Here is a 25968-nt window from a genome sequence, read left to right on the forward strand (position 1 = left end):
GGGCTTGAAGCACACACACAGTATAGTTTCCAAAGTTTATTCTTCAGACTTTACTTCAAACAAATTATAAAAACAATAAAAAACAGTAACCATAAAGTGTTTTTCGTCTCACCCCTTAGGGAGACTTCATCAGACAGCTACAATAAGAATGTTTCAAATAGTAAATACAAGTTCAAACCACGTCAACTTCCTCCAAGCAAAAGACACGCCAAGGTAAACAGGAAATAACAATTAACCCATTGTATGCTTCTTTAAAAATCCGGCTTCTTGTGAAACAAATATGTGTACAGTAAATATATTTCTGTATGTGTAAATATAAATATAGCTTATCAGTTCAAAAACACTCTTAAAAAACCTTTTAAAAGTGTTTTCGAAAATATTTAAAAACCATACAAACATTAAAACCAATAGTTAAGATGACAATAAAAAGTGAGACATCAAGAATGAAGTGTAAAATTGTATTTTATTTTATTTTATTTTGTATTTTATTTTATTTTATACTGTTTTCAATTTTACACATTTTACAACATTCTTGTTTTAACTGTCTGATGAAATCTCACTAAGGGGTGAGACGAAAAGTGCTTTATGGTTATTGTTTTTTATTGTTTTTATCTTTTGTTTGAAGTAAAGTCTGAAGAACAAACTTTGGAAACTACTACTGCATGTGTGCCTCAAGCCCTCTTGCCTGTATCCCTGTTTTTGTAGTTACCTGTTTCGGTATTCCAAGTTTGTCTTCTTTGAGACAGTCACCAAAGCCATAGATGAGGGTAAGGTGGTTCACACAGCCTATCTTGCCCTTGCTAAGGCTTTTGACACCATCCCCCATTCTGGAATTATAGCTAAACTCACTAAACTAGGTATGAATCCCTACGTCACAAGATGGGTTGCCAACTGGCTCACTGACAGAGCCCACACTGTAAAAGTTGCAGACTCCAAATCTGACTTAAAACCAGTGACAAGTGGAGTACCACAGGGTTCAGTCCTGGGAACTCTCCTGTTTGGTATCTACTTCTCCGAAGTACAGACTAATACAGAAGGCCTCTGGCTAATGAAGTTTGCAGATGACTGCAAACTAGGAGCCATAGTCGAGTCCCCAAATGAAGTGGACATCTTACAGAGGGGCCTCACTGAGACAGATGCCTGGTGTCAGAGGCATGGCCTCAAGCTCAATGCCAAAAAGTGCATTGTCATCCCCTTTGGTAAAAACTCTGCACCCATGAACTACCACATAAATGGCAGTCTGCTTAATGCCGAATGTGTGATAAGAGACCTTGGGACAAGGTCGACAGTAGTCTCTCCTTTGATAATCACATTGCCACAGCAGTCAGGAAATCCTTCTATGTGGCACACCTCATCACAAAAAGGTTCTCATCCAGGAAAAAAGAGGTCATTGTTCCCCTCTACTCAGCACTCATTAGACCCATTATAGAGTACAATGCCCCTTTTGGAATGTACCTCACAAGACATCTACAACAGCTGGAAAGGCCACAGAAGTACCTCACAAAGAGGATTACTGGCCTCAAACAGATGCCCTACACTGACCGTCTCAAAAAACTTCAGCTTTACTCTGTAGCATATCACCTACTCCGAGGAGATCTCTGCCTAACATATAAAGCTATGTTAAACCCAGAGCTGTTTGACATGCTACACCTAAAGAAATCCCAATCTCTCCAAGCTACACGCTCTAGAGACCTAAACTTTGTCACCACAATAAACAGGACATGCTGGAGTGATAGATTGCTGTCCCAGAGACTTCCTATTCTCTGGAACAAGCTACCCATCTATGTCAAGCAAAGTTCCTCATTAGCACTCTTCAAGAAAAATCTTAGTGAGTGGATGGGAAATAGGAAATACACCCTGAGAATTACTTCTTCTGTGGCTCTGGTCAACAGGGGCACAGGAAATTAACTTTTTTGGGTGGAGTAAGCCAGGGAACCTTGTTGGCTAGGCTTACTTAGGCCCTTGGACCGATAGCCTAGTACCTACCTATGAACCTATATATTTATATATATATATATATATATAAAAAACACACACACACACACACACACACATATATATATATATATATATATATATATATATATATATATATATATATATATATATATATATATATGTTTCAGGGATGTAAAAGCTTGCTGCTGTGTCTGGGATTCAATGTGTCTGACCCCTTGTAAAAATGTTTTTCTGTTTTACAATCTTGAGGGTGATGTTGCTTTGAGTAATAAGCCCCTAAAGTTGTATACATTTTGGATGTGAATAATCTAATACTAATTAAACAAGATTTGATTACACATAGTAAATCCATATGAATATAGCTTCAGTATTTGGCATATTTTATTACTTCGGTTTCTTTCTTTTTGAGTCCATAATTGTTCCTCTTCCAATATTCAAATGTTTATATTCAGATACTAGAATGTGTTCAGTTTTACCTTTAAAACAAATAAAATACAAAGTCCCCAAATGTAATATATACGTTTGCAAGTCCTTTGTTTCTCCCATTATTTTTCCTTCCTGCTGAGCCTGTACCTTAAACTGCTTGTTTAGGCTATGAGGTATGGCAGTAATGCAATCGTCACAGAAAAGTAACAATTACCGCAACATCTAGCTTCACCCAGGACCTATAAAGTAATTATACACTGTCAGAGCAGAATTTTAATATTAAGAACTCCACAAACTAAGATTACTCTAAGTACAAGAGATTTATATATTCATTCCTAGTCAACAATTGCCTCTTCCTGCTTTTCATTCTTTAACTAATTTATAATGTACAACAAGCACCAGAGACCAAACTACAGCTCAGTTCACTGTCCAACAACACTGATACAAGGGGTTCTTACATAATGATGAATGCATTAGCATAAGGACTTCTATTACCTTAGTCTGTTTTACTGACCTGTGCTCATATCTCACAGCTTTAGGGAATCTCAAGTAATCATATATGTACAATCACAGTAGGAAGCACAAGTAATCATATATGTACAACCACACTAGGAAGCACAAGTAATCATATATGTACAATCACACTAGGAAGCACAAGTAATCATATATGTACAATCACACTAGGAAGCACAAGTAATCATATATGTACAATCACACCAGGAAGCACAAGTAATCATAAATGTACAATCACACTAGGAAGCACAAGTAATCATATATGTACAACCACACTAGGAAGCACAAGTAATCATATATGTACAATCCACTAGGAAGCACAAGTAATCATATATGTACAATCACAGTAGGAAGCACAAGTAATCATATATGTACAATCACACTAGGAAGCACAAGTAATCATATATGTACAATCACACTAGGAAGCACAAGTAATCATATATGTACAATCACACTAGGAAGCACAAGTAATCATATATGTACAATCACACTAGGAAGCACAAGTAATCATATATGTACAATCACACTAGGAAGCACAAGTAATCATATATGTACAATCACACTAGGAAGCACAACTAATCATATATGTACAATCACACTAGGAAGCACAAGTAATCATATATGTACAATCACACTAGGAAGCACAAGTAATCATATATGTACAATCACACTAGGAAGCACAAGTAATCATATATGTACAATCACACTAGGAAGCACAAGTAATCATATATGTACAATCACAGTAGGAAGCACAAGTAATCATATATGTACAATCACACTAGGAAGCACAAGTAATCATATATGTACAATCACACTAGGAAGCACAAGTAATCATATATGTACAATCACACTAGGAAGCACAAGTAATCATATATGTACAATCACACTAGGAAGCACAAGTAATCATATATGTACAATCACACTAGGAAGCACAAGTAATCATATATGTACAATCACAGTAGGAAGCACAAGTAATCATATATGTACAATCACACTAGGAAGCACAAGTAATCATATATGTACAATCACAGTAGGAAGCACAAGTAATCATATATGTACAATCACACTAGGAAGCACAAGTAATCATATATGTACAATCACACTAGGAAGCACAAGTAATCATATATGTACAATCACACTAGGAAGCACAACTAATCATATATGTACAATCACACTAGGAAGCACAAGTAATCATATATGTACAATCACACTAGGAAGCACAAGTAATCATATATGTACAATCACACTAGGAAGCACAAGTAATCATATATGTACAATCACACTAGGAAGCACAAGTAATCATATATGTACAATCACACTAGGAAGCACAAGTAATCATATATGTACAATCACAGTAGGAAGCACAAGTAATCATATATGTACAATCACAGTAGGAAGCACAAGTAATCATATATGTACAATCACAGTAGGAAGCACAAGTAATCATATATGTACAATCACACTAGGAAGCACAAGTAATCATATATGTACAATCACACTAGGAAGCACAAGTAATCATATATGTACAATCACACTAGGAAGCGCAAGTAATCGTTTATGTACAATCACACTAGGAAGCACAAGTAATCATATATGTACAATCACACTAGGAAGCACAAGTAATCATATATGTACAATCACACTAGGAAGCACAAGTAATCATATATGTACAATCACACTAGGAAGCACAAGTAATCATATATGTACAATCACACTAGGAAGCACAAGTAATCATATATGTACAATCACACTAGGAAGCACAAGTAATCATATATGTACAATCACACTAGGAAGCACAAGTAATCATATATGTACAATCACAGTAGGAAGCACAAGTAATCATATATGTACAATCACACTAGGAAGCACAAGTAATCATATATGTACAATCCACTAGGAAGCACAAGTAATCATATATGTACAATCACACTAGGAAGCACAACTAATCATATATGTACAATCCACTAGGAAGCACAAGTAATCATATATGTACAATCACACTAGGAAGCACAACTAATCATATATGTACAATCACACTAGGAAGCACAAGTAATCATATATGTACAATCACACTAGGAAGCACAAGTAATCATATATGTACAATCACACTAGGAAGCACAACTAATCATATATGTACAATCACACTAGGAAGCACAAGTAATCATATATGTACAATCACACTAGGAAGCACAAGTAATCATATATGTACAATCACAGTAGGAAGCACAAGTAATCATATATGTACAATCACAGTAGGAAGCACAAGTAATCATATATGTACAATCACAGTAGGATGCACAAGTAATCATATATGTACAATCACAGTAGGAAGCACAAGTAATCATATATGTACAATCACAGTAGGAAGCACAAGTAATCATATTTGTACAATCACAGTAGGAAGCACAAGTAATCATATATGTACAATCACACTAGGAAGCACAAGTAATCATATATGTACAATCACACTAGGAAGCACAAGTAATCATATATGTACAATCACACCAGGAAGCACAAGTAATCATATATGTACAACCACACTAGGAAGCACAAGTAATCATATATGTACAATCACAGTAGGAAGCACAAGTAATCATATATGTACAATCACACTAGGAAGCACAAGTAATCATATATGTACAATCACACCAGGAAGCACAAGTAATCATATATGTACAACCACACTAGGAAGCACAAGTAATCATATATGTACAATCACAGTAGGAAGCACAAGTAATCATATATGTACAATCACAGTAGGATGCACAAGTAATCATATATGTACAATCCACTAGGAAGCACAAGTAATCGTTTATGTACAATCACACTAGGAAGCACAAGTAATCATATATGTACAATCACACTAGGAAGCACAAGTAATCATATATGTACAACCACACTAGGAAGCACAAGTAATCATATATGTACAATCACAGTAGGAAGCACAAGTAATCATATATGTACAATCACAGTAGGATGCACAAGTAATCATATATGTACAATCACACTAGGAAGCACAAGTAATCATATATGTACAATCCACTAGGAAGCACAAGTAATCATATATGTACAATCACACTAGGAAGCACAAGTAATCATATATGTACAATCCACTAGGAAGCACAAGTAATTGTTTGTGTACAATCACACTAGGAAGTACATCCAGAGGCTATAGCTACACTTGCAGTGCAAACACCTGGCTCATTTACCATCCTTAAAGTAAATTACGTGCACATAAAAGTCAAGCCAGAAGTGTTCTTCTGTAAAATACTTTGGTTTTATGTATACCATACTAACCGTATCTAGTTAGGAATCCCCCAAAGGAAAAAATGAGGAAAAAGATCGATCTCTGATTTCTGATTTTTTCATCTCAAAATGAGATTTCCGACTTTGCTAAGAATACAGACAATAATGAGAAAGTTTTAGTTTGGTAAATCTGAGGAATACAAGAGTGTGTTGATGAGCAAGAACATGCACATGAAAGAGGTAAGTATAATTGAGTAAGAAATTTACTACAATAGTAGATGTTTAAGTATTTCATTGCTGCAGTAGTTCTATTTGGACTTCAGCTGCAGAATCCCCGGACTTCCAGAGCTCAGAATTTTCCCCCCTTATCATAGTGGATTCCCTCCACCAGGATGTCAGCATCCTTCCAGTATAAAGAAGGCATCTGCATAGGCCATATTAGAGCTTTCTTGACCAGTGTACTAGAATATCATCCTGGAAAACTACAAAAAAGGTAGACTAGAGGAAGTCTAAAACAATCCCCTCCCCCACTCAGGAGGTGGATCAAGAAGAAATATTGATCTATTAATGCTAGTCAGACCTAAACAGGCCCAAGGAAAGCCTTGAAAAAGGGGGAAGTGAAGGGGACAACTATGGACAAGGTGTAACACATCACTCCCCAGTATGTCTGAAGTAGAGAAAAGGAAAAGGCAGTAGTGGTGGGATGGGGATTGCACTGCAACAGTGATCTACTTATACAGTGATGGGGTTGCACTGCACCACTGATCTACTCATACGGGGATGGGGATTGCACTGCAACAGTGATCTACTTATACAGGGATGGGGATTGCACTGCAGCAGTGATCTACTCATACAGGGATGGGGATTGCACTGCAGCAGTGATCTACTCATACAGGGATGAGGATTGCACTGCAGCAGTGATCTACTCATACAGGGATGGGGATTGAACAGCAGCACTGACCTCATACATCTGTTGTTATGATAAGTTCTTGCACAATTGTATAGATCACTGATGCTGCAATCTTGACTACTGGGATAACTACTGGAACTTCAACATGAAAGGGAGGTGGCCTGAGAGGGACGGCCAGATTGCAGCATGTCCTGTAGTATGAACACAGCAAACTCTGTTCTGACATAAGATGCAATTTCCAGCCTGCAGTGCTTTGAGAATGTGTGGAAAGATGTCCAGGTGGCTACTTTCACAATTGCTTGTGAACTGACTCCCTTCAGAAATGTCATTGCTGTGGCTGTACCCTCTGTGCTGTGAGGTTTAACAGTACCTTCCAGTTCCCACCTTATCCCACACCCAACCTCAGTGGGAAGAATAGAAGGAATATATTCACTGTGTTATTCTTCTAGATATTGCCTGTTTGGTCACAGTGTGTCAACATTTTTTGAGGGAAAGGAAACAAACAACTGTTTGGAACTTCTAGTCTCTTTTGTAGACATCAAATTGGACAGCATGAATGAGGGAATATTCCATCACTACTTTGGGCATGAAGACATACTGGTACTCAAGCTCACTCTATCTCTGTGAAAGACTAGAAAGTGCTAATTGTACATTACTGCTTCAAGTTCTGTCACTCTTAGTTGCTGTGATGGCTACTAAGATATTTTCTATGTCAGAATATTTTTTTTTGGGCTGTTGTTGCAGGTTCACAAGTAAAGTGGGTAAGCTTCTGATGGACATAAGGACTAGGGAGATGCAATTTTCTTGCATGGTGGTTTCAAATGTAATACTCCCTTAAGGTACTGCTTCAATACCAAAAGACTGCCTAAGGGTGGATCTAATCACAGGTGGTTTGACGTGGCTGGGAAATTAACTTTAATAGACATGAAAGCTAAGTCTGTTCCAAAAAAGCTCACTAGGATACTTGAGAACCATGAATACTGGTGCTGTGCTAGGGCCATGCCTCCTTCTAGGGCATCAGTATAAACAATTCTTTCATTTTGATAGACAGAATGTTATAGCTGTTGGGTTTCTTGCCTCTTCTGTATACTTGTATCTGGACAGCAGTTAGCTCAAAGCATCCTGATTGTGAACAGTCTTTGCACTGAAGGACCCTTTGTTCTGTTTAAATAGGTCTAATGTTTGAAACAGTACCTAATGTGTCTCATGGATATCTCCCTGAGAAGGGAGAACCAGTGTTGGGTGGACTAAAAGAATGTTATAAGTATTATCTCTGTTCTTTCTTGTTTCACTTTATGGATCACACTGGAGAGGAAGGCAATTGGTTAAAATGAGTAAAGAAAAAACTGCCCAGTTGAAAAGAAGATATTTATTACCAAAGCGTCTTTGCATTGGGCTCTTGAGCTGAATTTTTTAGGAATCCTGTTGTCCAGTGAGTCAAATATCCTACCAGTGTGTTACTAGGAGGGATACACTCCACTGTAATATCCATTCTTGTGGCTCTGCCTTCAGTCTGCAGAGCTGGTCTACTACTATGTTCTGCTGAGACAGTACGTAAACTGCCTTTAGGGTCATCTGGTGTTGCAAGGATGCTCCCCAAGTAGTCACTGCTAACCTGCAAATGGTGAAGGATCTTGTCCCTCACTGCTTGTTTATGTACTACTTACCATCATGCTGACATCACCATTTGGAAGACATCCTCTGTCTTGCTTTAAGGCTTTGAGAACCTGAATCAATGTCATCACCTCTTTCAAATTTATGTGCACCTCTTTTTTTGGATGTTATTCACATACCTCGCACTTTGACTTAAAAAGAGTTATATGTAATAAACAATATATTACAGAACCAAACCAGAGATATTATAAACACCTTTCAGTCCAATGACTCAGTAAAACCTGTTGTGTTTGTGATATTGCTTGGTACGAAACATTTTGGGGATGTACAACATTAATTTCATTTCTGACACCATACATACCATGTATTATTCTACATACTATCATCACTGTAGATAATTATGACTTCAGTCGTAACCAGCTTATTATGCATTTGAGATATGGATGTCAAGAAATTCAACTCAACAGCAAAGCTCAAGAGGTGACTCTTGGCATCTTTGTTGAGAACACATAATAGAGAGTTATGATCAGACACCTGATCATAATTCTTTGTAGTGAATGGAGCTTTACCTGCTCCATGTACTACAAGTTACAGAAAAAAAACTGTAGGTGTATAAAGTGTTTTACCAGCTCTGAAAGCCAGTAAACAGTTTAGGGAGTGCTGTCAAGCAAATATCAGCATGCCTCACAACATCTTTGCTTAAGAATTCTGGACAACTCCAATAATACTGGGAGGGACAAAGGATTAAAATCAGGGACAGCATTTAAACATCACTCTAATTCACATAAAAAGTTAAAAGAACAATAAAGATTTGCAATATGCATTTTCTGAACAATATAAAGTATGAAACTCTAGGCTTAAGCTTTGTCCATCCACATATTGCCCCTTAAGGCTTTTATAAGTTGATGAACCATCCAACACAGCAAGACCAATCCAGCATACTCTAAAGGTTGGATACTCTAAAAGTGATACTGGTAAGTGCCAGCATAATAAATAAAAACTCCACTATTCACTCAGGAGAACACAGATGTCTGTGTAGTTACTGAGACATGGCTTAAACCCAGAGAGTGCATACAAGTGGAACAGGGCTATGAAACATTCCACACATTTAGACCAACTACTGCACATAAAGGGACAAAGTATGGAGATTTCTCTGTTTACATCAAAAACATACAAACCTTAAAGCTGGTCAAGCAATATGACACACTTAAATTAGTCCACATACAATTTACCATAAGCAAAGTTCCATATCACATATTTGTAAGTCATAGGTCCCCCTCTATGACACAGGAAACCCTCATGTCATACTTTAATGAACTGGAGTCACTCTCTATTTAACCCAACATCGAATTCATGGGTGACTTCAACTGCCTGCCATAAACTGGGAATCATACATGACCCCAAATTTGTGGCCCCAAAGATTCCTGGACTTAGTCAACATGATTGCTCTGGACCAGTCAGTCTGTACACCCACCAGACGTGCCAACATCCTTAACCTAGTCCTCATGAGCATGGGGAAACATTGCAACCCCCCCAAGAGGGTAACATCCTCACAGTTTAGGTTGGACCATAAAGCTGTCTCCTTCAAAATAAAATCAAAACTTGAGACACCTACTAACCCTGGAACATTTAGAAATTATTCTAAGGCAAATTTCCTACTTTTAAGTAATATCCTGGAAACTTTACAAGCCCCCCCCCCCCCATAGCCCAGGAAGCAGCACTGCATATCCAGAGTAATTATAGGTTCATAGGTAGGTACTAGGCTATTGGCCCTAGGACCCATACAAGCCTAGCCAAAAAATGTACCCTGGTTTTCGCCACCCAAGAGAATTATTTTCCTGTGCCCCTGTCGAGCAGAGCCACAGAAGTGATCCCCGGGGTGAATTTCCCATTTCCCATCCAATCATCAAGATTTTTCTTGAAGAGTGCTAATGAGGAGCTCTGTTTGACATAGAGAGGTAGTCTGTTCCAGAGTATGGGAAGTCTCTGGGACAGGAATCTATCCCTCCAGCATGTTCTGTTTATTGTGGTGACAAGGTTTAGGTCCCTAGAGCATGTAGCTCAGAGGGATTGGGATTTCTTTAAGTGGAGCATGTCCAACAGCTCTGGGTTTGACATAGCTTTGTATGTTAGGCAGAGATCGCCCCTGAATAGGTGATATGCGATGGAGTAAAGCTGTAGTTTTTTGAGACGGTCTGCATAGGGCATCTGTTTGAGGCCAGTAATCCTCTTTGTGAGGTATTTCTGTGGTCTTTCCAGTTGTTGTAGATGTCTTGTGAGGTACATACCAAAAGGGGCATTGTACTCTATAATGGGTCTAATGAGTGATGAGTAGAGGGGAACAATGACCTCTTTTTTTCTGGATGAGAATCCTTTTGTGATGAGACGAGCCACATAGAAGGATTTCCTGACCACTGTGGCGATGTGATTATCAAAGGAGAGACTACTGTCCACCTGTGTCCCAAGGTCTCTTATCACATTTTCGGCATTAAGTAGACTACTGGCTATGTGGTAGTTCATGGGTACAGAGTTTTTACCAAAGGGGATGACAATACACTTTTTGGCACTGAGCTTCAGGCCATGGCTTTGACATCAGTTATCTGTCTCAGTGAGGCCCTTTTGTAGTTTGTCCACATCATTAGGAGTTTCGATTATGGCTCCTAGTTTGCAGTCATCTGCAAACTTTGTTAGCCAAAGACCTTCCGTGTTGGCCTGCACCTCAGAGAAGTAGATACCAAACAGGAGAGGACCCAGGACTGAACCCTGTGGTACTCCACTTGTCACTGGTTTGATGTCGGATTTGGAATCCGCTACTTTCACAGTGTGGGTTCTGTCCATGAGCCAGTTGGCAACCCATCTTGTGACATAGGGATTTATACCTAGTTTAGTGAGCTTATCTATAATTCTAGAGTGGGGGATGGTGTCAAAAGCCTTGGCGAGATCTAGATAAGCTGTGTGAACCATTTTACCCTCATCTATGGCTTTGGTGACTGCTTCAAAGAAGTCAATCAGGTTTAGGAGACATGATCTGCCTTTTACAAATCCAAACTGGGTTGAGTCCAGAGTTTGGAGATTACCAATGTCTTTGTTTATGAGTTCCACGATGATACGTTCCATGGCCTTGCAGACCAGGCTCGTCAGGCTAATGAGGCGGTAGTTCCCGGGGTACGTTGTGGCTCCCACTTTGTGGAGTGGGATAACTGTCATGGTGCGCCATTCAGTGGGTACAAAGCCTGAGATGAGGCTATGATTGAACATGGTACTTAGGTAGGGTGCCAGTTCATTCTTACCAGAAATAAGTACAGTAGAAACTCAAAACGCAAGCCACTCTGGTAGAATCACAATTCAGACAGGTTTATAACAAAAGGAAGAAAATCATGTCCAAGAATAGGAAGGGAAATGTCTAGAAGGTAAGAACTCCCGCATCAAAACAAATAAGTTGCTCAGGGGACTATCAAAGCTAAATGTGAGGTACAAAGTAGTCTCCCAGCCTAAGTAGAATTACAAAGCATTCTTCAACTATGTTGACAGCCTCAGGGTTATTAGACAATAATGTGCCAAACTATAAGCTCATAGGTATATACTAGGCTAATGACCACTAGGGCCATTAAAGGCCTAGCCATGCAACCCAAATGTGGCACATAAATTTGATTTATAGGAGGTGATATACTCACTGTGCCTCTGCCCTGTTTGCAAATGGAGAAACTTATATGGAGCTAGAGGATATAAAAATCTACTGGCAAATAAATTCAGCTGAAATTTTATCCTACTTTCACCCCTGACACATCCTCAGGAAATGTTCCCAAAGATAACTCCCACAGCTGTCACTAGGGAACAGGTCATAAATGGGTTTACCTTTATGTCTGCATTTTGCACATGGGTGAACAGCAGATGTTTGAAAGGACGTTTGCAAAGTATGCAAACGTCAAACGCAAAAAGGTTCGAATGTGCAATGAGCGAATGCACAGTGACATTCGCTCATTGCAGATTCGGCATTTTGGGGTGGATTGCACTATAGTGGGGATTGGAAAATGGTCTCTTTCCCCACTGTAGTGTGATCTCGGAGTTAGTATATTAAAGTAGGCAGGTGTGGGGGGGGTGCAGCCCCCCACATAGGAGGGGTGGAGGGGGGCTTGCCCCCCTGCATTACACTTCATTACATGTTTTATTCAACATTTATGTTTGAAAATCAGCGAATCTGCTTTTCGATTTGTTGATTTTCGAACTTTGGAAACTGTCGCTGTTTTGGTTTTCGTGGTTACGATTCGCTCATATGAGCAATAGCATGAGTGTGTTTTGCGAATGTAAAGGTAAACCCATAAATGCCCTCTCCAAGGCTAAAAACATTGGATTGATGGGACATAATAATATCTCACAATGCCTCCTAAATATTATGAAACATAAACTATTTGGCCCAGTGGAATTACTATTTAACCATAACTGCCAAACAGGCTTCATGTCAAACAAATGAAGGATGGCAACAATCATCATTCTGCACAAGGGTGGGTAATCCATATAACCAGGAAACTATCAACCATAAGCCTGACTAGTCTAATATGTAAAGGAATGGAAAGAATAATCATGGGTATGATAAATGACGATAAAGTAGCCTTCAGACATTGAATCAAACTCAGTTTGGTATCGTCAAGTGCAGGTCATGCCTACACAACCTGGTGGACTTCTTTCAGATGGTCCCTAAAGCAATGCTCAAGGGAAAAATGGTGCATATTGCTTACCCTGACTTGGTCAATGCATTTGACATAATATCTGACTTGGGCATTGCAGACAAACTCACTAAATTAACTACAAATGCTGATGTCACCCACTGGATAGCCAGTGGGCTCACAGACAGGATCCAAGAAATTAGGAATGTGGAAGTCTACCTCCACAAAAAGGCTGGAGTACTTCAGGGCTCAGTGCAGGAGACACTCCTGTCTGGCATCTACTTCTCTGAAGTCAAGTCTAATGTCAAAGACTTCTGGGTGACCAAGTTCACTGGTGATTGCAAACTATGTGCAGTTTTTGAATCCCCCTGATACAAATACCTTAAAGAAGGTTTGCACAGACTAATAACTGGCACCAGAATCACAGTCTGAATCTCAATGTTAAAAAGTGCATAATAGGATCTTTCAGTAAGATGGCCATCCCTGTACATTAATACATTGATAATGCACTGCTTAGACTAGACCCAGTGGTCAGGGATTTGGGAATACATGTGGACAGTGACTTAGCCTTTGACCATCATGTGTCTGCTATTGTAGGGATACCATTCTTTGTTGCACAGTTTATAAGTAAAAGTATGACATCTAGGTCTAAATATGCCATTGTGCCATTGTACTTGGCCCTCATTAGAGCAATCACTGAGTACAATGCACTCTTCAGTATGCACCTGACCAGGTATATATGGCAACTGGAAATTCCACAGAGGTTCCTCTCAAAAAGAATACATGGTGTGGAAAGCAAGACCTGTGTGGACTGCCTTAAAGTCTTATCCTTACACTTTGTTTCCACGGACTGCTGAGAAGTGACCTATGCCTGGCTTACAAAGGATACTCTGATCCAGCCTTAATGGACCTTTTACACATATGCTAAACAAATGGCATAGGAAACACCCAATCAAGTGTCCTAAACCTTGTCTGCAAAATAAATAAGGCGTGTTGGAGGTATAATTATGTGTCTCAGAGACTACCACGTGTCTGGAATAGGCTTCTTATCCATGTGGAACAGAATTATTCCCTGCATTTATTCACGCACAACTTGGATCAGTGGATGTGAAATTACGGCCTTCTTTGAAGCAGTCACCAAAGCCGTAGACGAGGGTAAGGTGGTTCACACAGCCTATCTAGATCTCGCCAAGACTTTTGATACCATCCCCCACTCTGGAATTATAGATAAACTCACTAAACTAGGTATAAATCCCTATGTCACAAGATAGGTTGCCAACTGGCTCACTGACCCACACTGTGAAAGTAGCAGACACCAAATCCGGCTTCAGACCAGAGACAAGTGGAGTACCGCAGGGTTCAGTCCTGGGTCCTCTCCTGTTTGGTATCTACTTTTCTAAAGTACAGGTTAACACAGAAGATCTTTGACTAATGATGTTTGCAGATGACTGCAAACTAGGAGCCATAATTGAAACTCCTAATGATGTGGACATCCTACAAAAGGGCCTCACTGAGAGAGATGCCTGGTGTCAAAGCCATGGCCACAAGCTCAATGCCAAAAAGTGCATTGTCATCCCCTTTGGTAAAAACTCTGTACCCATGAGCTACCACATAGGTGGTAGTCTACTTAATACAGAAAGTGTGATGAGACCTTGGGACACAGGAGGACAGTAGTCTCTCCTTTGATAACCACATCACCACAGTAGTCAGGAAATCCTTCTATATGGCACACCTCATCACAAAAGGTTTCTCATCCAGGAAAAAAAGAGGTCATTGTTACCCTCTGTTCGTCACTCATTAAACCCATTATAGAGTACAATGCCCCTTTTGGTATGTACCTCACAAGACATCTACAACACCTGGAAAGGCTGCAGAAATACCTCACAAAAAGGATTACCAGCCTCAGACAGATGCCCTATGCAGACTGTCTCAAAAAACTCCAGCTTTACTCCGTCACATATCGCCTACTCAGAGGCGATCTCTGCCTAACATACAAAGCTATGTCAAATCCACAACTGTTGGACATGCTCCACTTAAAGAAATCCCAATTCCTCTGAGCTACACGCTCTGGGGACCTAAACCTTGTCACCACAATAAACAGAACATGCTGGAGGGATAGATTCCTGTCCCAGAGTCTTTCCATACTCTGGAACAAACTACCTATATATATATATCAAACCAAGCTCCTCATTAGCACTCTTCAAGAAAAATCTTGATGATTAGATGGGAAATAGGAAATTCACCCTGGGGATCACCTCTGTGGCTCTGCTCGACAGGGGCACAGGAAAATAATTTCTTTGGGTGGTGAAAGCCAGGGTACCTTTCTGGCTAGGCTTGTACAGGCTCTAGGGCCGATAGCCTAGTACCTACCTATGAACCTATAAATTTATCCCTGATTTGGCACCTATGTTTCTTATTAGAGAGAGGAAGCTTGTAGATGCTGTCCAAGTTATATATACTCCCACAGTAACCTAAGGGACCAAAACCTATCCAGTACTGCTGGGAAGCATGGCTAGGTTTAAACATACCTGTTAGGGTTGTTAGCCTAGTAAACTCCTATGATTCTCTGCCTGGCATTAGTGATCACAATCCTTAGTCATTTACCAGAAAATCAAAAATTTTCTGAGGGACATGACAAAAATATGAGGCAAAATCTGGGCATTCTGTATAGTCAGGCTCAATTGAGAGGTACAGCAAGCAGAAACAAAGTTCTCCTCTGGCAGAAGGAAAATAGCTTTTAAAAGCTGTTAGACACATCATTCTGCACACTTTTTGTTTATAAAGTGTGGCACTGTGAAGTTCTAACAGCTTTTAAAAGCTGCTTTACCTTCTGCCACTGTTCGTTGCCAGGCAGCACTGTCTACTGTCAGCCCCTAGCTGAAGACTCAGTCTTAAGAGTCCTTAGGGTGCCCTTAACAAGGTTCTGTTATGCCCTCATAAGAGCTGTTTAGCTTGTGTCTCTCACTAGAGCAGTGCTTAATATGTTTATCTTTTTCCAGATTTTCGAGTGTAATCATATCACTCCATCTATGACATTGTTATTCCATGTTGGACAGGTTATGAAGTGCAGAAACACAGATATTTGATGGGAGTAATTTGTATTGTTAACTGTTTTTGAAGTTTAAAAAGCAACTTACTTTATTGCAGGTGTGTGTGTGTGTGTGTGTGTGTGTGTGTGTGTGTGTGTGTGTGTGTGTGTGTGTGTGTGTGTGTGTGTGTGTGTGTGTGTGTGTGTGTCTGTCCTGTGTTGGGCAGGACGTATTCATGTGGTGGTGTTCCTGTTTTTCTATCTCTTAAGCATCACATTTCATTACAGCCTTCAGTGCAATGCACTCCTGTGTGTTTTATTGGAAATTGTACAGCAGAGGTGATGAGCAACAGAACTAAGACTGAAGGACAGATACTAGCTCAGAAAGCCTAATCTTACAATGATGTATGCCCTTGCCAATAAATTGCTGTCTTACATCTGTATAAGGAAAGCACTAACTTAAAGAAATTTGTAGAATCTGAACAAAATATGCAAACAACTAGTTTTGTTAAATTTTGGTTACTACATTCTTACATGAATTAAGCCACTTTGAATGTAAAGTACAAGCGTGTTTATCAGAACAAAATATCTACAGACTAAAAAAGTTCTCTGCTTAAAAGAAAGACAAAACAGTAATATCATGTATGAACTGCGTGACCAACAGCCAGCCACCTCATTCAAGTGAGATTTACAAATTTTTGCACTAACAAAGATGATTTAGTGAAAGTGGTCTTCTCTAGTACATTCTAATAGTGCTGAAAATGATATCTACCTTGCAGCACACAGAAGGAAAACATAGCTTTTCTATGCATGTCTGTACCTCTATGCATGGGTATGTGTGTGTAAGTATATGCACACATGTGTGAATATGTATCTGTGTGTTTGCATATGTATGTCTATGTATTTGCATGTCTGTCTAGGTGTGCATTTGCATGTACATGGGTGTATATGTGTGTGTGTGTGTGTGTGTGTGTTCCACTAATCTGAGTCCACTGCCCTGGAAAAACTGTCCTTTTTCTCTAAAGATGCATGGATATCAGAACTGATTAAATATGTTAAGGAGTTCGGAGTCATAACTCCATACATTGGAGCTTAGGGGGTTCCTCCACCTCTTCCTACACATAAAAGGCTACACTGCAATACAAGCTAAAATAACTTTCCTTTTGGGAGGCCACTATAGATAATGTAATTTCATTAAAATGAGCTGCAATGACTCTTAACTTACTGAAAGGAAGAGTACTTTCATTTCTGGTTTGGTTTAACTGTATTGACCTTCTATGATATGAGGTTTCCTGACCATGATTTTTTACCATAACTCCATTCTTGTAACAGTATCATTTTTTTTAAATCACTTTATTATTTTATCTTTTATTTTTTACTGGGAATATACTATTTTTATCTACCACTTTTGCTAAAAATATGCCACAAGGTCATCCCTAATTGTGCACTGTTTGCATTCTTGCATTAAATAAGTAAGATATTAAAATATACTCCTGTTTAAGAATATTTAAGGAAAAATGAATGCAGATGCAAAATGAGGGATAGTGATTCTCCTTAGGTAGATAGTGTACATATATCATTTGAGTGCATTACAATAATGTAAACATATAAGCATGAGATAATAGCATGTAGTTCATAAAAAAGAATGCATATTACTTATCAAAGGCAAAAAATGTGGCTGGGGTAATAGTCATGAAGTACAAGGGTTGTACCTTTCATATGTGGTTAAATCCAATACAGTAAATTCTCAGTTAACCAGAGCTCAAGCAACCAGAACTCTCGAGCAACCAGAAAAAAAAATCGAAGAAATACAGTACAATTTTCATGTGTTGCACTTTCTGTACCCCCCCCCCCTAAAGAATCATACCTTATGTTTTTAGAGCTTTAGAGTTTTAAAAAGGAAGACAGGAATACATTCCCTCTCTCCCCAACCTAAGAACAAGTCAAACCAAACAAATAGTATAGGCTACAGTATTAGTCAGGCCTATTTTTAATAGTAACTCTCAAGCAAACAGAAACTACAATTATCTGGCATCTACCAATCCCCATGGGTAACGGTTAACCGAGAGTTTACTGTATAGCCAAGTAGAGCAAAGCAACATTGGTACATGTAAAGGAGCTTCAGGACTGACAAGATAGTGAGAAAAATCAAGAAAATATACAACAGGAATGGGCAAAAACACAAGCTTTTACCTGACTGGACACAAACCTAAAAATACTGTAATCTGCCTTCAGATAAATCTGATATAGACAAAGCTACACTGGATTTTACCAAGTAAATACTGTAAATAATAGCATTTTTATATGCATTTTAAAAATTCTTGCTGCCAAAAAGTATTTAAATAGAAGTAAATAATTGTTAGCGTTTATTATTTGTTTTATTTTGTAAAAAGTTAAGAACTACAATTTAAACCAAACTACATTATGGGTGTCAAAGAAGTCCAAGAAGCTGTCACCTTTATGAGACAGAACTGCATGTAAAGGAAAGGGTGCAATCTGAAATAGGCAAATACTCAAGGAAAAAGTGAGGAAATATTTTTTTCATTGTGAGGGTAGTAGATATATGGAGAAGCGTATCTGACAAAACGTTAACGTTAGCAATGGTGGGATGCCTTACAGTTGTAAGGGAGCGATATACAGTTCTTTTAGATAGAGAAGGGGTAAACAAAATATTTTAGATAACTAATGCAACTCGTTTTAGGTAAACTAATGTGCAGACCATTATCTGTCATTGCATTTTCTGTGCATCTCTAACAAAATCAACTAGCTCTAGAACTGATGAGTAATTTTATTATTTTTTTTTTTTCTTAAACAGGACTATGGTTACTGACACTCACTGATTCCAGTTCTTCATGTGGCTGTTTAAACATTTCATTTATTTTTATCCTCTATCATAATCTACTCAGTTTACAGACAAATTGCTCATATAAGTGAGCAGTAGACCCCAAAGGCAGATTAGTAATAATCAGCAATATCAGACCACCGAGGGATATAAAGTTTTTCATAGACTGCCTAGAACATTCACATGGAGTATTAAACTGCATTGAAATGTTGCTTTAACAAAAAAAACAAACACATTCTAAACAAACCGTACAGATGTTTTACTTATAATCACTTATTTCCATTGTTGATTTATTTTATTTATGAAGGCTTAGAATAGTTGCTGTACTGGCTAATAAAGATCTTATTCCTATAGTTACTTAATGTTTATTCAAACTCATTTGATAGACAAAATGAGAGAGATACCAGCATCTTTGTTTTTGAAGAAGCATAAGTTGCACCTCCCCCTGCAGGTGTGCATGAACACACACACACACACACACACACACACACGCACACACGCACACACGCACACACACACACACACACACACACACACACACACACACACACAAGACACACTCAGATACATTAAAAAAATGTTGCTAGCAATAGTATCAGTGTTGATGCCATACTAGAGAACATTAAATTCAGTTAGTACAATCACTGCAGTGCAACTTCTAGTGAAATCATTTCAGTATATGAAGGTTTACGCAGACCTATGCCCATACCACTGCTGCAGTTCTGCTGACATGTGTAAAACATCAGGAGCAATGTACGAGTTACTTGCTCATTAGTAAATATATATATATATATATATATATATATATATATATATATATATATATATATATATATATATGGGTCTACTGAAAAAGACCAAAAATCCACTTGTTCGAAAATGAACAGTGGATTCTCGGTTACGCGAAAGTGGATTTAAGCGAAAGTGCACTTAAGCGAAAGTGCACTTCCACGAAGAACAGTTCAACAAACCATTAAGGAGCACCAGTGCCGAAGCACACTACAGTGGGGAAAGGGAATTTATGTGTTTCCCCACTGTAGTGCGATCTCGGAGTTGGTATATTTAAGTAGGGGGGGTACAGGGGGGGTTTCCGCCCCTGCAAAAACTAAGTTACTGTGTTCTTTATCAGTTCATTGAACAGATGTTCATGGAAGTGCACTTTCGCTGAAGTGCACTTTCGCGTAACCACGGGTCTACTGTTCATATTCGAAGAAGTGAGTTTTCAAATATATACAGTAGACCCATATAGATAGATAGATAGATACATAGATAGATAGATAGATAAATACAGACGAAAACAGATGTCAGTCCACCAAAAATGTCTATGGGTGCATACCAAGTTAATCTAAACACTAAAATTTAGCAGTGTATGCCATCATCTACATTAGTGCTGATAACAGGAGTAGTGAGTTTGTCCTGATGGTCCTGCTGTATTATTTATAATTGTGTGAGATTCAGATGCATTGTCTATACTGTGTACAGGTAGTGCAGAAAAAATGCATGAACAAGTCCAATTATTGCTTCAGAGATAGTGGTAAATTGCCTAGTATGATAACTCATATGCATCTGTACTAAGCAATGTCCATGTGGATTGCTGCACAAATGTGCAAGTATGCACATTAATTCAGCTGCGTACAACTAAGCATTTCAATTTACATAGGGTAGCTAACAGACGCTTCAGCCTTATTATCAGGCTGCTAATCCGCCTAAGTTGGGCAGTGAAATGTGTGTGTGTACGACAGGTTATGTGAGTGTGCATGTGTGCGCGTGCATGGGTGGGCATGTGCTCATGCGTGTGCATGCATGTATGTCAGTAGTGTGCTGCTAATTTCCTTTGAGCTTCATAGGATGCAACCTCAGAGACCATTGTTTTTGTTCTGAATCACACATCTGACAGTTGATAACTGAGTTGCCAGTTGCCATCTATACTGCAGTTACCTTGCATGACAATGGGTAACTCTAAAGCTTTACTTAAGTGTTTTTCTATTTAAAAATCAGTTTGTCTTTTAATCTGAAGCTTTAAGCCTCACAGCTAACATTTAGTAAATGCTACATTTTGAATAGCTTATTTAGTTGTCTTTAGTTTGGAAATTAGAATACTTTTTTGATTCCATGTGGCTATCATGAAGGCTGCCACTGTGAAGAGGAACTGCAGCATAAAGTAGAAAGTAGTGAGGAAATGAAATTGAATGATAATTATGTGAGAACCATTTTACACTAAGGAATGTTTCCTTTCATTTGATTTCTTATTGCTAATAATAACACAATGGACAAACAAGACATTGAGGCACAACTCCCCTGCAGTAATTCTAATCATTTAAACTCATCAAAAATCATACAAGCTGAACCTGCAGGTGATAGAATTAAAACGTTGTGTGCAGGAGACATCACTCACCCACGCACACGCCATTTTCTTAAATACAGCAACTCCACACTTGCACAGCTGTGTGGAAAAGAAAAACATCCTGTCAGGGAGAGGGGGTATTCACACATACTGCAGTGTTATATTACAATGGACAAATGCTAAAACCTTTGAGGACTGCTTTGCACATGGAGGTGAGATCGAGGAAATTGCATTCAATGGGAAAGATGCCATTATTTGATACAATGGCTTAGTGTCTGTGCAAAAAAGAACAAAAACAGAAGAAGGAAATACTTCAGGTTATTTTGTTAAGGAAGAAGAAGAAAATACATTTTATGTGGCAAGTTGCATCTTTTGCCAGTTAGAAAGGGCTGGCATGAGATACTTTAGTAAGTTAAGAGATAGTATAATCTGGTACTACCATTTTCCAGGCACAAATTATGAAGCAGTGCATCTCATGGCAGACGTACCTGCCAAGTGCCCAAAAATAAAAAGCACATTTTCCTAAATTCAGAGCTCTTAATAACATCTAAGCAAGTCACGTCTACTGCTTCATCTGAGTATTTTCTACCTGTTACCTTTTCACAACATTTTCTAATATGTTTGATATGGATACCTTCATGCATCGCCTGAAAAGTCAGTTCAATATATTCGTCTACATTTTGCATCAGAACTGATTGCATCGCCTGTATGTATTTATAGTAACCTTATGCTAGAGGGTCTATTGCGTCATGTACCTTCCAGCTGCTGCACATATCATTAGTAAATATATTTACTGACATTGTCCCCATCCCCAACCAGAAAGGCTTTATGCCATTCTTCTATGGAAGGGTGTTGCAGTCATTAAGTCCACTTTCATAGCTTTAAGACAAAATCAGTGTTGGTTGTTTAGTATGCATATCAATAAATGAAGAATGGATACAGACAAAGACTTAACTTTTGTCATAATTCAAATAGAAAACATGCTTATAAAACTATTAATTTTAAAAGTTATTGGAATAAGGGCTGTGCAGTACCAGGTTGAAAATTCTATAAATGTATTTGTTTTATTCTCTTTTAAAGCAGTGTGTATGTCTGGGTTTTTTAAGTGAAAACAAAGAAACACTGACATGAAAAGATACTCCTTTGTGTTTTATTTGGTCATTACCAATGGCATGGTCAAGAATTTCCTGAAATTCCAACAGTACAGTTTGAAAAGTAAAATGTTTTCTGCAGTTTCCCAGCAGAGGCAGTAGAGACATTTTTCACAGGTTTTAGGAAATATCTGAAGTTTATGACAGGATCTGTTGCTACCATAGTCGTGTGTCACACCCATACCAGCAATTGGACTGTGTTAGGGTACTGCATTTTTTAAAGAAAAAAATGGATTGAAGCTGCAGGCAGCAACTATGTTTTCTTTCTACTGCCCTTACTTATTACAACGAAGAGTTTTTTTTTCATATAATACATCAAAATACTGAAATTACACAGAGGAAAGCATTAAGAGACGAGCAGAAGTGCAGACAGTTGCATTTTAAAGTATTTTTCTGCACTTCATCATTCACGCAGCAGTCGAGTTCTGCGTCTGTAATGCCATTATCAGGGGTCTGAGAACATAAAACGGCTACTGAAGTATCAATTGACATGTGGGTGGGAAGGGGGACAAAGAAGAACTAATAAACTAATAGTCTAAGAATATCTAATAAATGTTACTGTCTGGAGTGCAACAACAGCAGTAATAGCAGACAACAACGATTTTATCACGTCTCTGGTACTATTTTTGACAAGGAGAACAAAAAATATTGAGGCTCATGGGCACAGAAGTTATTAACCACTGGTCCATCAACATGTCAGATTACCAGCAAGCCCTCACCTCATACATGGGGACATAATTTGTATATGGGGAACTGCATCCTTTAACAGGAAAACAGTTTGCATACTGAGGTGATATCAGCATTGTGCTAAAAATAAAAATCCAAAGGGGACAGGCTTTCATTACTAGACAGCTAATAATAACACGCAAGTGGAAGGAGAGAAATAGCAACAGTTGCTGTAATTAAAAAAATGCTCGGTTTATACGGCTCACAGGAGAGCAAACAAGAACAGAGAAAAAAGTAAAAAATGATCTTGAGCTCTGCAAAACTGTGTGTTTCTGTATGACTGCACACATGTGCGTCTATCTTTTTATATATATATATATATATATATATATATATATATATATATATATATATATATTATTTATCAGTAGAGTGACATTATCATGTACATCTATATAGCTACACATATAAACACACGCACCTCAAATCATGTGCATGTTTGTGTGTATGTGCATATTCACAATGAAGAATAGTTAATCAGCCAAAGAATGCCTCTATGAGGGAATCAGAGTACATGGAAGACATCCATGTAAATATGGGAAGGAACCCATACAAACAGCAACTAGCAGCAAGGCTCAAACCCCAGACCCTGGAACTGTGAAGCAACAGCACTAATTGATAATCCACAGTAACATCCTTTACTTCCTCGGTTACAATAAGTAACATCAACAGATTCTGTAAAAAAAATGTATTAAATTCAGGCAAAAGCATCAGTCATCAAGTCCAACCATGGTAGTGTGTGTGTGGTTTTACAGACTTTTTAAATTTAATAGAGCTTGAGGTATTTCATTCAGGCTCACATTTTGCATTTTATTTCACAAAGACACATGCTGAGCTCCCTAGGTTCTGAATGTACTGCCTTACTGTATGTTTAGCATCTTCTTACTTTCTGAAATTAGTTCTAGTATGTTGCTATTTTTAAAAAAAATGTATCAATAAAGTGCATTGTACTCTTCCCCTGGGGAGCTGTACAGTGAGCCAGCAACCTCTGCTTTGTTCTAGTAAAACAATAGGCTGTTCAGTGTACTTTTCTGCGTTTTCCTACATAGTATCAAGCATCTGAAGTTATTTGTGAGAGCTTCATCTGGGTTCTTTCCTTCTTTTTATTTTAAATCTCTGAAGTTCCATGCAACACCTTCTGCAGGGTTCTTTTTAATTATCTGAACAGTGCCAGCTAATAGTGTGCATCTATGGTTTTAATAGTTCACTATACTTAAGCAAAATACTGTTTCCCACAGACACACATATACACCTTGCTGTTTCCTGATAGCTGTAGAATGATGCTATGTACGGCAAACTTAGACCAAAGAAAACAGTAAAATGATACCTCAACTTTGCACAGAGAAGGTGTTAGCAGTTGTGCCTAACGTGTAGTGCCAATTTTTTGCAAGGTCTGTTAGTCAAATAAATTGCATCAGTAAGTGAGATGAGAACCAACAATCCAAAGCTTTTTTATCCTAACCATGCATACTGGTGAAAAACAACAGCAGCAAGGAGTTTTTTATATCTGTTGTCTTATCAGAGTGAAGTTCTGTTAATGTAATATCCATATTTAGTAACCTTCTTAAACATTAAATATGTTTATAACCATTATAAAAGCCACAGGCACTATTACATATATGTGTACATGTGTGTTTATTATTTAGAAAGTAATGGACATGAAAATCTACTGTTACAGAATCTTAGAGTCATGTTTTTTTTACCATTTTTGTGATATTTTGTATAACCTGTTATTTCAAAATCTCTGACTGGTGGCTGATCACCTATTTAACAAAAAATGTTCCAAAACAAAATTACATCTCCTAAGATAAAGGGAAAAAACACTCTGGTGCCTTACCTGTTTGTGCTGAAGTAATAGTAGACAGTACAATGAAAAGAGCAGCCACAGCTGCTGCCCTAGCTGCAGACATCATGAACTGTGTTGGTTATCCTTCAGCTCAGGGATGCAACAAATGAACTAGAGTTGCAGAGCAGATGAAAGTTGTAGACTGAGCCGTCACCTCATCCGCCTTTCTCTGCCAGACATGTTCACTTTCCAATAACTTTGCCTCCATCTTTTGGCCAAGAGTGGTATTGCAAGCCACAGTTGTCATAAAATAAACTAAAGATTGTACCAAGAATCTTGCAAACTGGATGCCAGACTGATTTTTTTTAAACAGCTATATCACAAAAGTAAGTTGATTCAAAAGAAAACAGCACATATTTATAACTGGGGCTTCACTTCATTTTCATATAGTCATTTATTTCAAGGAAAATATTTTTCTGTACACATTTACATGTGTATACAGCCAGCCTAAATTATTTTCACTCTCCAAAATGATCTGTGAAGCAACCCTGATGCTCACCTGCAGAAGACTCAAAACTTATCAGAAAAAAGCTTAACTGTTAAAATGGATCTGCACCTAACACCATGGTTGTCTTACCATGCAAGCCATAGGTATATTTTTATTTCATATTTTCTTCCTCCATCATTTCTACTTGGTAGATTTCAATGTCAGTTTTCCATCACTCTCTCAATGAAAGAACACTTCAAAATGCTCCTGCT

The 25968-nt window shown here is 38.2% G+C and overlaps 1 protein-coding gene across 2 annotated transcripts in view; it reads right to left on the bottom strand.

Annotated features, from left to right (window-relative positions):
- FNDC1 (fibronectin type III domain containing 1) overlaps window positions 1–25364 on the bottom strand; it is a 541793-nt gene extending 516429 nt beyond the window's left edge. For both annotated transcript variants that reach the window (XM_044054699.1, XM_044054698.1), the window contains exon 1: window positions 25261–25364. In XM_044054699.1, the coding sequence (XP_043910634.1) occupies window positions 25261–25336 (76 nt within the window). In that variant the 5' untranslated portion in view covers window positions 25337–25364. The remainder of the gene's footprint in view (window positions 1–25260) is intronic.
- Between the last annotated feature and the right edge of the window lie 604 nt (window positions 25365–25968).

The sequence above is a fragment of the Protopterus annectens genome, chromosome 13.part0 (assembly GCF_019279795.1).
Source record: "Protopterus annectens isolate FY-2018-M chromosome 13.part0, PAN1.0, whole genome shotgun sequence".
Lineage (NCBI taxonomy): Eukaryota > Metazoa > Chordata > Ceratodontiformes > Protopteridae > Protopterus > Protopterus annectens.